The sequence below is a fragment of the Perca flavescens genome, chromosome 21 (genome assembly GCF_004354835.1).
Source record: "Perca flavescens isolate YP-PL-M2 chromosome 21, PFLA_1.0, whole genome shotgun sequence".
Classification (NCBI taxonomy): Eukaryota; Metazoa; Chordata; class Actinopteri; order Perciformes; family Percidae; genus Perca; species Perca flavescens.
This window is the reverse complement of record NC_041351.1, coordinates 29,627,272-29,639,008: the sequence shown is the minus strand read 5'-3', so window position 1 is coordinate 29,639,008 and position 11,737 is coordinate 29,627,272. Positions and strand designations below refer to the sequence as shown.

Here is an 11,737-nt window from a genome sequence, read left to right as displayed (position 1 = left end):
TCTGTCTTTTGTTTTTTCGGCCCACAACTTTACTGTTTTGGTTCAGTCTCAGCACTCTCATAGCCTTGTCTTTTCCTTGTTTCTTATGTTAGGTTGTGTTCACATCAACATAGCCCTGTATAAAAAAAAATGTATTTCCCCATTTTCCTCAATACATAATCATCCAGCTGGATCAAATACATGGAAACCGATTCCTGGTACATTACTTGTATTGTGAACACCATGTTTCTATCCATCATGAAAATGGCCCTGCAGAGGATTTACTTCCTTCACCAGCTCACACCGTGATTATTCGGTCTGTTCGCTGCACATTCATCAGTGTCTGGTTTGGATCAACCACCAAACAGTACAGGGACAAACTACAGGAGACAGCCTACTGCAGAAAAATCATTGGTGATTTTAATCTCTAGAGGCAAGAAATAGGCAGGTAACATAACTGCTTCAACCTGTTTCAACTTCTCCCTTCAAGTACAGTAGGCAATACAGAACACTGTACTCCAAAATAACCAGACACAAACACGTGTTCTTCCAGTAGGCCATCACTGTGATGAAAACTTAACACCAGTGTCTGGAAGAATCCCTGTGCAATAACCCTGTAACCCTGTAAAGCCAAATATCAATGTAAGCGTCCTATGTGTACTGTGTACACTGTCATATCAACCTAACTTGTGTTTATAAAGGAACCTGTAACATTAATTATTCCATATTAACATTAATCTTCAAATCATTTGGAAGTAGCATTTGGAAGTAGCATTTGGAAGTAGCTCAGTCTGTAGGAAGTTGGTTGGGAACCAGAGGGTCGCTGGTTCAAGTCCCTGTATGTGGACTGGTAGCTGGAGAGATGCCAGTTCTCTTGAGCAAGGCACCGAACCCCTGCAGTTGCAGCCCACTCACTCTGCCATCTCTCCATTAGTGCATGTAGCATGACCTGAGCATGTGTGTGTGTGTATTTCAGGCTTGTGTGTAGTGTGTAATAACAAGTGTGAATTGTAATTTCCCTATTGGGGATCAATAAAGAGTTTAAATTAATTAAAATTAAATCTGTGCACATCATTAATTCTCACTTCACATCATTAATACTCCAGCCAACTCATTAAAGTTATCAACAACACAACATTTGTTCGACAGAATAAACCTTCATAGTACATATGAAGATGAATACAATCAAAATCCATAGCATTCTTAAACAGGGGTAAGGAAAACAATCTCACAATGAGCTTTCAATCATATCTCATGATCTTTATTAGCACACTAAGGAGCTATAAACAGCAAGAAATAAGAGATAAAAGTAGATCTGAAGCAGGTATTCATTTAAAACAACCTTCCTTTGTGCTCAATAATTTATTTTATTTATAGCCTACAGCCTAGCCCATTATCACAAATTTACCTCAAGGGGCTTTACGCTCTGTCCAGCATATGACACCCTCTGTCCTTAAACCCAAGTTTTGATTATTGATAAAATCCTCCAAAAAAAACTTTAACAGTGAAAATCGAACAATAATAATAATAATAATAATAATAATAATAATAATAATAATAATAATAATAATAATAAAATAAAATCATGATTTTGAGCAACATAATGCACCACAGCGAGTGATTACTAATATACATTTTTGAAATGCGTTTCTATGATTATCATTTTTGGGTCACACCATGCTTTTATTTTGGAATGACGTATTTTGGGGTATATTTCCGGCCGAGTGTATATAACTTGACGCACCGCCCTGGTCCTCAGCATCCATCATCTAGGGGGGTTAACAGGCCAGAGAGCTGACCAGACGCATCTTACTCAGGTGAGTAGCTTAGTAGTTAGTAGTTATTTTGAGAGTCTTTAATGTGAAATTAGTCATTTCTGTGTTTCAGACGTAGTGTCATTAAGGGAATTATGAACCATAAATCGACGATTCATGATATTTGGACGTTGTCGGCTGTGATAACGGTGATAATGTGTCATGGACACCTGCGTTTTTCGTAACGTAATATCCTTGATGAGATGTAGGCCTATGTTCGTCACATTCACCGAGTTGTCGCCGTTTTGATGTATTTTCCTACTAAGTTATACTTCAGCAGCTTGTAAATGAATGAAAAATCCCATTCTATTAGGCTATTGGGCCTATATTAGGTGCCCCATGTTGGTGTATAAAGAAAACACAAGTAGCCTATAATAGTATTTGTCGTTGATATGTCACGAATAGGGTCTTATTTGTGAACGCGGACCCAGTGACTGTGTGAGAGCAGGCGGCTCCAGGCTCCAGCATCATGGCGTCCTTGAGCAGTGAAGGGCAGAGCTGCAGCAGGAGATGCTGCGACATCAGCGATGCTCGGCTCCGCATGCTAGCTCGGGCTCACGAAAAGCTCGATTTTATAACGCATAACTGTTTTTAAAATGATAGTAATGGCTTGCAAGTTAGCGGCGTAATATTGAGGATAGTCACTGCGTTGTGTATGAGTTATTATTATAAAGGCATAAGCGCAATTCCCTTAAGCATCTTCTTAAACCTAGGCTACTGTAGCCTACATGGGAGTAATGCCTGGATATCGGACTGCTGTATAATTAGAGCGGTACTGATTCTCTATATCAATTGCCAGTCTATAAATATATTTAAATCGTACTGTGTTGTTTCATATGTTCAATAGTAGTTTATTTTATCTGACCAGTGTTAGATTCGTATGGTGTTTAATGTCTCTGGTGCTTTTTATTTTTTTAATTGATTTCAATTAATTTTCTGAGAACAAAAAAAAAGTGGGTACCTCTACAGGAAAGGGTCTTAAGATCAGGTCAAATTAAAGGAGCTTCATTTTGGCATCTTTATCAGGTAATTTAAAAAAGTGAAGCTCTGCTGCATTGGAGCAGTTGTCTATAACTGAAGTAGTTAGCTGATCAATCAATTTGTCCATTTTAAAGAAAATAAATTTGCAACTATTTGGGTAATCAATCATCAAATCATTTCAGTTATTTGTCAAGCAAAGATTTCAAAAAATCATGACATTTTAAGACGTGACCTTTGACTCACTGTTTTCTGGCATTTTATAAAATGAGTAATCTATTAATCAAGGAAATAATCGGCAGATTAATCGATTATGAAAATAATCGTTAGTTGCAGCTCTACAGTTGCTTACTTTGTTGTGTTTGTAATCCTGCCTTGATTACAACACAATGTATATACTGGTAGTTTAGTAGTGTAGTATAGTGTAGTATAATAGTATAGTAGGCCTATATTATGGTATGTTGTTCTGCTCACCCTCACTGCTCTGTTGCGTCAGAGTGTACTGCACAGTATAGTATAGTATAGTTTAGTATAGTATCTGTTGTGCTTTTCTGCAGACAGTACAGTACAGTACTGTATATTGTTCTAATTTGTATTAAATAATAAGGAAAAGACAGGTTTTGTATGTGTTCTTCAACCTGACCTTTTCCCTGTGTAAAACAATTGATGAATATACAGTATTTAAAAAATATTTGAACCTAATGATTTTACGTATCTTTGTGTCCTAGGTGCATTGTTTCTTTGTTCTAGCTGTGGTGGAGTGTGGTTCTCATCATGGGGGAACTGTTCAGGAGCGAGGAGATGACCCTGGCCCAGCTCTTTCTCCAGTCAGAGGCAGCCTACTGCTGTGTCAGTGAGCTGGGAGAACTGGGCATGGTCCAGTTTAGAGATGTGAGTATCACTGTGCCCATGCTATGCCATTTCTTGGTGGTAGAGCTCCTCTGAAGGCAGAAATAATCTCATTAATTACAGTTCTAGAAACCATCTTGCGGTGAGAAGCCTGCATTGATCCTGGGGTAGCTCACCTGGTAGAGCGTTCACTCATATATAGAGTTTACTCCTTGACGCAGCGGCCGAGGGTTTGACTCCGACCTGCGGCCCTTTGCTGCATGTCATTCTTCCTCTCTCCCACCTTTCATGTTTTCATCTGTTTTATGAAAATAAAGGCCTAAAAAAAATAAAAAAAAATAATACGAAATGACACATGTATTGACGATACATAATGAATTCATACATAGAACATTATAAGACACAGTTTTAGCTAAAATCCATAATTATAGTGTTAAAATAATCATTTCTCCCTCTTTGTCCACCCACAGCTGAATCCAGACGTAAACGTGTTCCAGCGCAAGTTTGTGAATGAAGTGAGGAGATGTGAGGAGATGGACAGGAAACTGAGTAAGTAATGAGACAAATGACTGTAACATTTAAATAATTTCCCCCTGGGATTATTAAAAGTATTTCTGATTCTGATTCTGATTCAGGCCCAGCCAAACTCACAGTGTAGTTCCTACCAACTGAATGATTCAGTCCAGCTTCAGTTTACTGCTCCCGTGGTCAAATTAAGACCACATCAATGTGATCTGGATATATGTGTTTTTACATATGTATGTATTGAGTGAGCTTTACCAGTCCCAGGCCTAAGAAACCTGTAGAAAACCTGTAACACTTTTCAAAATGACAGCGGTGTCAATGAGAAACTTATGAAGTTTTTCTTCATCTCATCTGGAAAAATATAAAGAACTTGGTTTTACACTGGTAAGGTATTGAATCATTGATTCTCTTTGCTGAACAGGGTTTGTGGAGAAGGAGATCAAGAAAGCTAATATCCCAACTGTTGACACTGGAGAAAATCCAGAGGTCCCTTTTCCCAGGGACATGATCGATCTAGAGGTAATCACTCATCAGTCATCATCACTCATCAAATCATAAATCATTATTATATTGATAGATGAATTGATACATGCATTTTTATCAAAGGTCAGAAGAGGAGATCCCTGATGATAAATACACATTGATTAAATGTATTATATGATTTGGTAGAAAGGTAAAAAAACAATTGCATGGTTGATATTCCACAAACACACCACTCAGAATAACCCACAGCATGACAAGACAGGCCAAATGCTCCTCTTGTGGCTCTGTGTTGTAAAGTGTGAACTCTTCTGAGGTACTGCTTATATGGCCCTTGTCAGGGCTTTAAAAGAGAATAGCCAAAGAAACTGAGCTTGGAGGTGTTACACATAGGGCCCTATTTTAACGATGTGAAACGCAAGTATGAAACGCAAAACGCAAGTAGCTTTGTGGGCGGATTTGCGACTCTTGCGCCCGACGCAAATCTAAAATGGGTTGGTCTGAAGTAGCTAGGTGTGGTTTGGGCGTAACGTGCAATAAACCAATCAGAGCGTCATGTCACTGCCCTTTAAGAGCAGGTGCGCTTGTTCCATGGCGGATTGCTATTATGACGGTGGATTTGCCTGCCGCACGCCAGCGGGAGCTGTCCGAGATGCGGCAAAGTAATAAATGCCGTCTTGGCCGGGTGGCGATGTTGCTGCGGCCTCTCGGGCGCATCTCCTCAAGTCTGGAGAGGATTGCTGCAGCCATGGAGCGTGGGCCTCCAAACGCACCACCTGCTCCTGTTGTGCCCCTTCCTCCTCCCCCCACTCCATCTCCGTCCACCCGCTCCACCAGGAGCACATTTCCACTCCTCCACTCCTGGACCAGATCCCGCCATAGTTCAACATCGCGTCTCCTTAAGTCCTCTAATATTTCCTCATTTATGTCATCAACACATCCATGATTCATGGAAATGTTGTATAAAACACAACAAGCCACAAAGAACGCTGGGACTTTCTGAGGACTGTACTGTAAAGTGCCTCCTGACAGATCCAAACACCTGTAGTGCATTTTCAGTAATATTTATGTATGTATTTATTATGTATGGTTTGCAAAAATGGGAACTGCTGCGTCATGGCATGTAGATGAGAGAAGCAAAGTGTATGCACGTTGTGCACACGCTACATTATGGCCAAGCATGCGCCCCTAAAATAGCATCTGAATAACACGCTACTAACTTTAGACTAGCGCTACTGACTTTAGACTAGCGCTACTAACTTTAGACTAGCACCACTGACTTTAGACTAGCACCACTGACTTTAGACTAGCGCTACTGACTTTAGACTAGCGCTACTAACTTTAGACTAGCACCACTGACTTTAGACTAGCACCACTGACTTTAGACTAGCGCTACTAACTTTAGACTAGCGCTACTAACTTTAGACTAGCGCTACTAACTTTAGACTAGCACCACTGACTTTAGACTAGCGCCACTGACTTTAGACTAGCGCTACTAACTTTAGACTAGCACTACTGATTTTAGACTAGCGCCACTGACTTTAGACTAGCGCTACTAACTTTAGACTAGCGCCACTTACTTTAGACTAGCACCACTGACTTTAGACTAGCGCTACTAACTTTAGACTAGCGCCACTTACTTTAGACTAGCGCTACTAACTTTAGACTAGCGCCACTGACTTTAGACTAGCGCTACTAACTTTAGACTAGCACCACTGACTTTAGACTAGCACCACTGACTTTAGACTAGCACCACTGACTTTAGACCAGGTTTTTCCTGGTCAGTGGTGGAATTGTTTTCTGAAACTGCAAAATAGCACCAGGGAACGTTTGCACCAGAACACGCCTCCTCTTTAAGCTGAACCGCCCCCGGGAGCGCAAATACATTCCCTAATTTACCGACATGCGTCTGTGGAGGGAAAAGTCCGCTGTGCGTCGGGTGCAAAATAGGAATCATACATGTGTCGGTGTACAAAGGCAATTGGGCTGAGTGCAAGATAGGGCCCATGGTGTCCAGAGTAGGGATTCATTTTTAACAATAACTTGTGGTTTTGATTTAAGAGGATCCAAATCCAAATCCAAATGTATTTATAAAGCACATTTAAAAACAACAGTTGACCAAAGTGCTGTACAATCAAAACACGGGCGCCTGGTTAGCTCACCTGGTAGAGCGTGCGCCCATATATAGAGGCTCAGTCCTCGCCGCAGCGGCTGCGGGGTCGCTTCCACCCTGCGGCCCTTTGCTGCATGTCGTCCCCCATCTCTCCCTCCCTTCAAGTCTAAGCTGTCCTGTCAATAATAAAGGCCTAAAAATTAGGGATGCACCGAAATGATCACAACATTTTGGCCGTATTGTTTCAGTGATGAAAGTATTTCGGCCGAATATTTTCGGTGGCTGAATATTCGGTGCATCCCTACTAAAAATGGCAAAAAATAATCTTAAAAGAAGATAAAAAACATGCAAATAACAGTAAAAACACAAAGATCAGTTTAAAAGACAAAATGACATCATAGTGTGTTAATAGACTGAGAATAAAGATGGGATTTAAGATGGGATTTAAAAACAGGCAGTGTAGGGGCCAGCCTAACATGTAGAGATAATTGAAGAATGACAGCTGACAAATGGTATAGCAATTCAAAGCTCAAATTGTACGGATTGTTATGTACTCCACCTCATCAGAATTATCTTTATTGGCCAAGTATGTGTACACATCCTGTACCCATAGTGTACACACAATTCCAGTTGAAATACAAGTCAAGTGCTTCTGTAAACTGTAAACAAATATTTAGTAGTCCAAATAAATAAATATAGAATGGATACACATGAAGTGGTGGTTATGTACAGTGCATGCATACATGTATACATATATATATATATATATATATATATACTGTATACAGTATGTACAATGTGCAGGATTTATATTTGACAGTGATGATGCGTACATGTTACAGCACAATGTGCATTTGGGATTTATACTGTTGATTGTGACTGGCAGGCCACCTTTGAGAAGCTGGAGAACGAACTGAAGGAAATCAACACCAACCAGGAAGCCCTGAAGAAGAACTTCCTGGAGCTGACGGAGCTCAAGCACATCCTCCATCGAACCCAGCAGTTCTTTGATGAGGTTTGCGTATTTCACCCTCTGAGATGCACAATTGATGTGCTTCTGTAAACAAAGTAACCGAGGTCTTCCTAATGTCTTTAATAGATGGAGGATCCCAACCTGCTGGAGGAGTCATCAGCTCTGATGGAGGGCAGTGAGGGGGGCCGCGGGGCCCCGCTCAGACTGGGGTAAAGCATAGTCTCTAATACACATTCTCAAGCTGTCTTGGCAAATATTGAAATAGTCATATGAATTTCAAATGACTATCATTATGGGACTATCACATCACATAAAAACATATTTTGGTGGTCAGTAAGATGTCTTCAACTAAATTTGTAGTCAAAAGATTTTTTTTTTACTAAATACTTTTATTTTATTTAGAACATCTGTCATATTTTGTCCTGATATATTGTATATATAATATATAATTACCCATACAGGAGGAGCCAAAAATCAGCCACACTGCATTCAGGCTGTTACTGTATGTTAACATTTACATAGGTCTATTATGTCGAGTTACTAGTTATAGTAACTTGCTGTGCCTGTGTGCACAAGGTGAGAGAGGAGAGGGACACTGCTCTGCTCTGCTCACAGTGACATGCTGGGTGTCAGCGAGGTAACCACACGGATCAAAGCCTTTATATAATGACAATATTTCCAGCTATATAAAGTATTCCTCTCTCTGTCATCCTGCGTATAGCTTTTTGGCTAGTAGCCGACGTGATGTGACCTGCCCTGGCCCTGACCTGCCGCGCTAAATTACGACAAGCATACACGTCACGTCATCATATAAGAAAGCCGACCTGGGACAATAATCAAATCACATTTGGGTAACGCAGTAATGCAGTGTTACTTGCATTAGTAACTGTAATATAATTACTGTTTTGGAAATTGTAATCCCTTACACTACTCGTTACTGTGGAAAGTAATAATATTACAGTAATGTATTGCTAAGTAATTCGTTACTGCCCAACACTGGTCACCATTGTGCATTTTTGCCCTTGTGCATGATAAAATCAAAAACTTAGGTAGAATTGTGCTCTATGATGTGTCAAACATTGTTTGTAACATTGTCATTTTTATATACGTCACCACTGTGTTGGGTTTCCATAATAGCTGGTAGATATCCAAGTAAGCTAGTTAGCTAGCCTGCTGACCAAGTATGATTAATGTGAGGTAATGAACCTAAAAAATTGTCACTGCCATTTGTATATCGCTCTTTTTAACAACAATCTGTTTTTCTTGCCACTCAAAAGCCTGACTGTGTAGATACAGCCCATTTATTTTGGGTTATCGACTCGGAGAACTTGAATGTTTTGTCTGTGCAGGTTTGTGGCTGGAGTTATCAGCAGAGAGAGGATTCCAACCTTTGAGAGGATGCTGTGGAGAGTGTGTCGCGGTAACGTCTTCTTAAGGAAGGCAGAGATTGAGGACCCTCTGGAGGACCCCGCCACGGTCAGCACACATGATATATCATAGAGATTAGTAAAGTAACATATTAAGAAGAAAAAGTAAAAAGAAGCAAGCACAAATCAGTTATACCTATTTATAACATGATAATTGACATTTTGACATATTAGAAACAGATACACGATTCATCTGTGAGTTGTGTAAGTGAGTGTAGGTTTCTAAAATCTTCTTCTCTTCCCAACAGGGAGACCAAGTCCACAAATCAGTGTTCATTATCTTCTTCCAAGGTGACCAGCTGAAGAACAGGGTGAAGAAGATCTGTGAGGGGTGGGTGTTACAGAGGAAGATGCCTAAAATACTTTCAAGCAGAATAGAAAATAGGCAGGACTATATTGGTCCACGACTACAGTGGGATCCATAAGAATGCTGTTTATCCAGATTAGCAAACAAGGGGACATGGTGCCATAGTAGACCAAGTAAGGGACAAGAATGGTCTACATTTTGACCAATGGTAAATGAGCAACATTTTCTTGGAGCTAACATCCAGTGGCCATTTAAGGAATTGAGGTTCCCAGTCCTGCTTTGGTGGTTTTCGCTTGATGTCACAACACCATCCGGGATTTCTGGCCATTAACGGTGCACTCCATTGATTTTACACATGGTTATCTTGGCTTGGGCTTAGAGATATTTATAATGTCAGTGTTACAAACTAAGTGTTTACCAGGCAGAAAAGCTCTAGCAAAGTGCTATAGGTTGTGTTATGAGAAATAAAGGATTCAGTGTATTTGGAACTTGAGTCATGTTAAGTAAAATTTGATATATATTTCAGCCTCTGCTGCTTTGATTTTGACCCTTTTATTCTAGTTTTTTTTATTACGGATATTTTTTTAAGGCATTTTTTTATGCCTTGATGGCACGCTCTCTGCCCGTTGCGCTATCGGGGTGCCCCCCCCCTTTCTTTTTTTTAATCTGTCACTTGCAAGTCCCCAACTTTGTTGAAGTGCTCAACTAAATCACTGGAGTACCTTTTTCAACTCCACCATGCAAGAATTGCACCCTTTCATGTTTGCATCACAAATAAACAGTAGAAAGAAGGAGTAAGAAAGAAGGAAACATGATGGAAACATGGACATAGTACAGTACACTATGTGTTAGATGCCGTGAGCTGACTCTGTTGGTTTTTCCAGGTTCCGTGCCTCACTCTACCCGTGTCCAGAGACCCCACAGGAGAGGAAGGAAATGCTGGCTGGAGTCAACAGCCGCATCGATGACCTCCAGATGGTACGTTCGTCACTATAATGGATCTTTATCTCCCATCACACATTACATAAACCAAAATAGGTTGTCAAAAATGTAAATCAAGTAAAGTAAGAGTCAGTTTTCATAGAGGTGGTTGACCTTTGAGTAAAGTCTGCGTTTTGTTTAAGCCAAATTGCCATTAGCAGTGCTGTTCTTTTTTAATTCATTTATTCATTCTTTCAAAGGGTCTTTGTACTCTTTGTTAAACTACTGCTCACTAAACAACAAGAAATTAATCAGGAACTTTGCCATAACAGGATGTCTGTGTTCAGGCTGTTGCTCAGCTTTCCTTTAGAAAATGGATTTCCAATCAAATTACAAAAGCTCTCATAGTGTAGACGGGTGTTTTCTTGTGCATTAGTTCTTATCTGTGAAAGACCTTTGTCCTGTCTCATAGTGTTGTGGTTTCCTAAAGTTTGCCCTTATTAAGCCTGGAAAAAAAACCTGGTTCTGCTTGAAAGGTCTGCTGTAGGCTCAGCATGCCAACCAAATGCAATGTATTACACTCTAATACTATATAGAGCATTTTACTCAGGTTTATATAGAAAATCTAATTATGTGCATAAACAGTACCTGGGCCTTCAAGCCAGAACAGTAAAATCAATTAATTTCTACCATTTGTCAACATGTTTACATCACAAATACTACACATTCCAGATGTTAGCTCACATTATGTTCATATCACAAAACCATGAAAATAAGCAACAAGTGTATCTTAAAGGCCATTGGATACAACAACACAGGTGGAACACAAAAAAACGGCAAGTGAAAAATGAACTTTTACTTTAAAAAATATAAAAATACTTACCAAAGCAACAGGCTTTGTGCTGTGGTTACCACTGATGTCATTATGACATTTCACCTCAGCTGAGCCTATAACACTGTCAAGGCTTACACCATCCACATATCCAGTGTTGACTGGACCAGGATCTACAATCTAAAACAAATCGCCCCACACTTCTACTGTAGGTGCTGAACCAAACAGAGGACCACCGTCAGCGAGTGCTGCAGGCTGCCTCTAAGACCATGCGGGTGTGGTTCATCAAGGTGAGGAAGATGAAGGCTATCTACCATACACTCAACCTGTGCAACATCGACGTGACCCAGAAGTGTCTGATTGCTGAGGTGTGGTGTCCTGTCTCAGACCTGGACTCCATCCAGTTTGCTCTGCGAAGAGGGACGGTAAGTTGTTTTTTTTGGTTTGGTTGTGTATTTCATATTCTTGTTTTTGTTGTCTGGTGTAAATATCACATATTATTCTCCTCTTGTCTTTTACACCAGTGGTTCTCAAAACGG

At 40.1% G+C, this 11,737-nt stretch overlaps 1 protein-coding gene across 4 annotated transcripts in view; it reads left to right on the top strand.

Moving 5' to 3' along the window:
• The first annotated feature begins 1,711 nt into the window (after positions 1–1,711).
• LOC114548679 (V-type proton ATPase 116 kDa subunit a) overlaps positions 1,712–11,737 on the top strand; it is a 40,760-nt gene continuing 30,734 nt past the window's right edge. For all 4 annotated transcript variants that reach the window (XR_003691387.1, XM_028568689.1, XM_028568691.1 and 1 more), the window contains exons 1-10: positions 1,712–1,796; positions 3,500–3,662; positions 4,091–4,169; positions 4,567–4,664; positions 7,625–7,753; positions 7,838–7,920; positions 9,061–9,187; positions 9,387–9,469; positions 10,330–10,423; positions 11,411–11,623. Coding sequence is in view for 3 of the 4 variants with exons in the window: in XM_028568689.1 (XP_028424490.1) it covers positions 3,546–3,662; positions 4,091–4,169; positions 4,567–4,664; positions 7,625–7,753; positions 7,838–7,920; positions 9,061–9,187; positions 9,387–9,469; positions 10,330–10,423; positions 11,411–11,623 (1,023 nt within the window). In the remaining variant the exon portion in view is untranslated. The remainder of the gene's footprint in view (positions 1,797–3,499; positions 3,663–4,090; positions 4,170–4,566; positions 4,665–7,624; positions 7,754–7,837; positions 7,921–9,060; positions 9,188–9,386; positions 9,470–10,329; positions 10,424–11,410; positions 11,624–11,737) is intronic.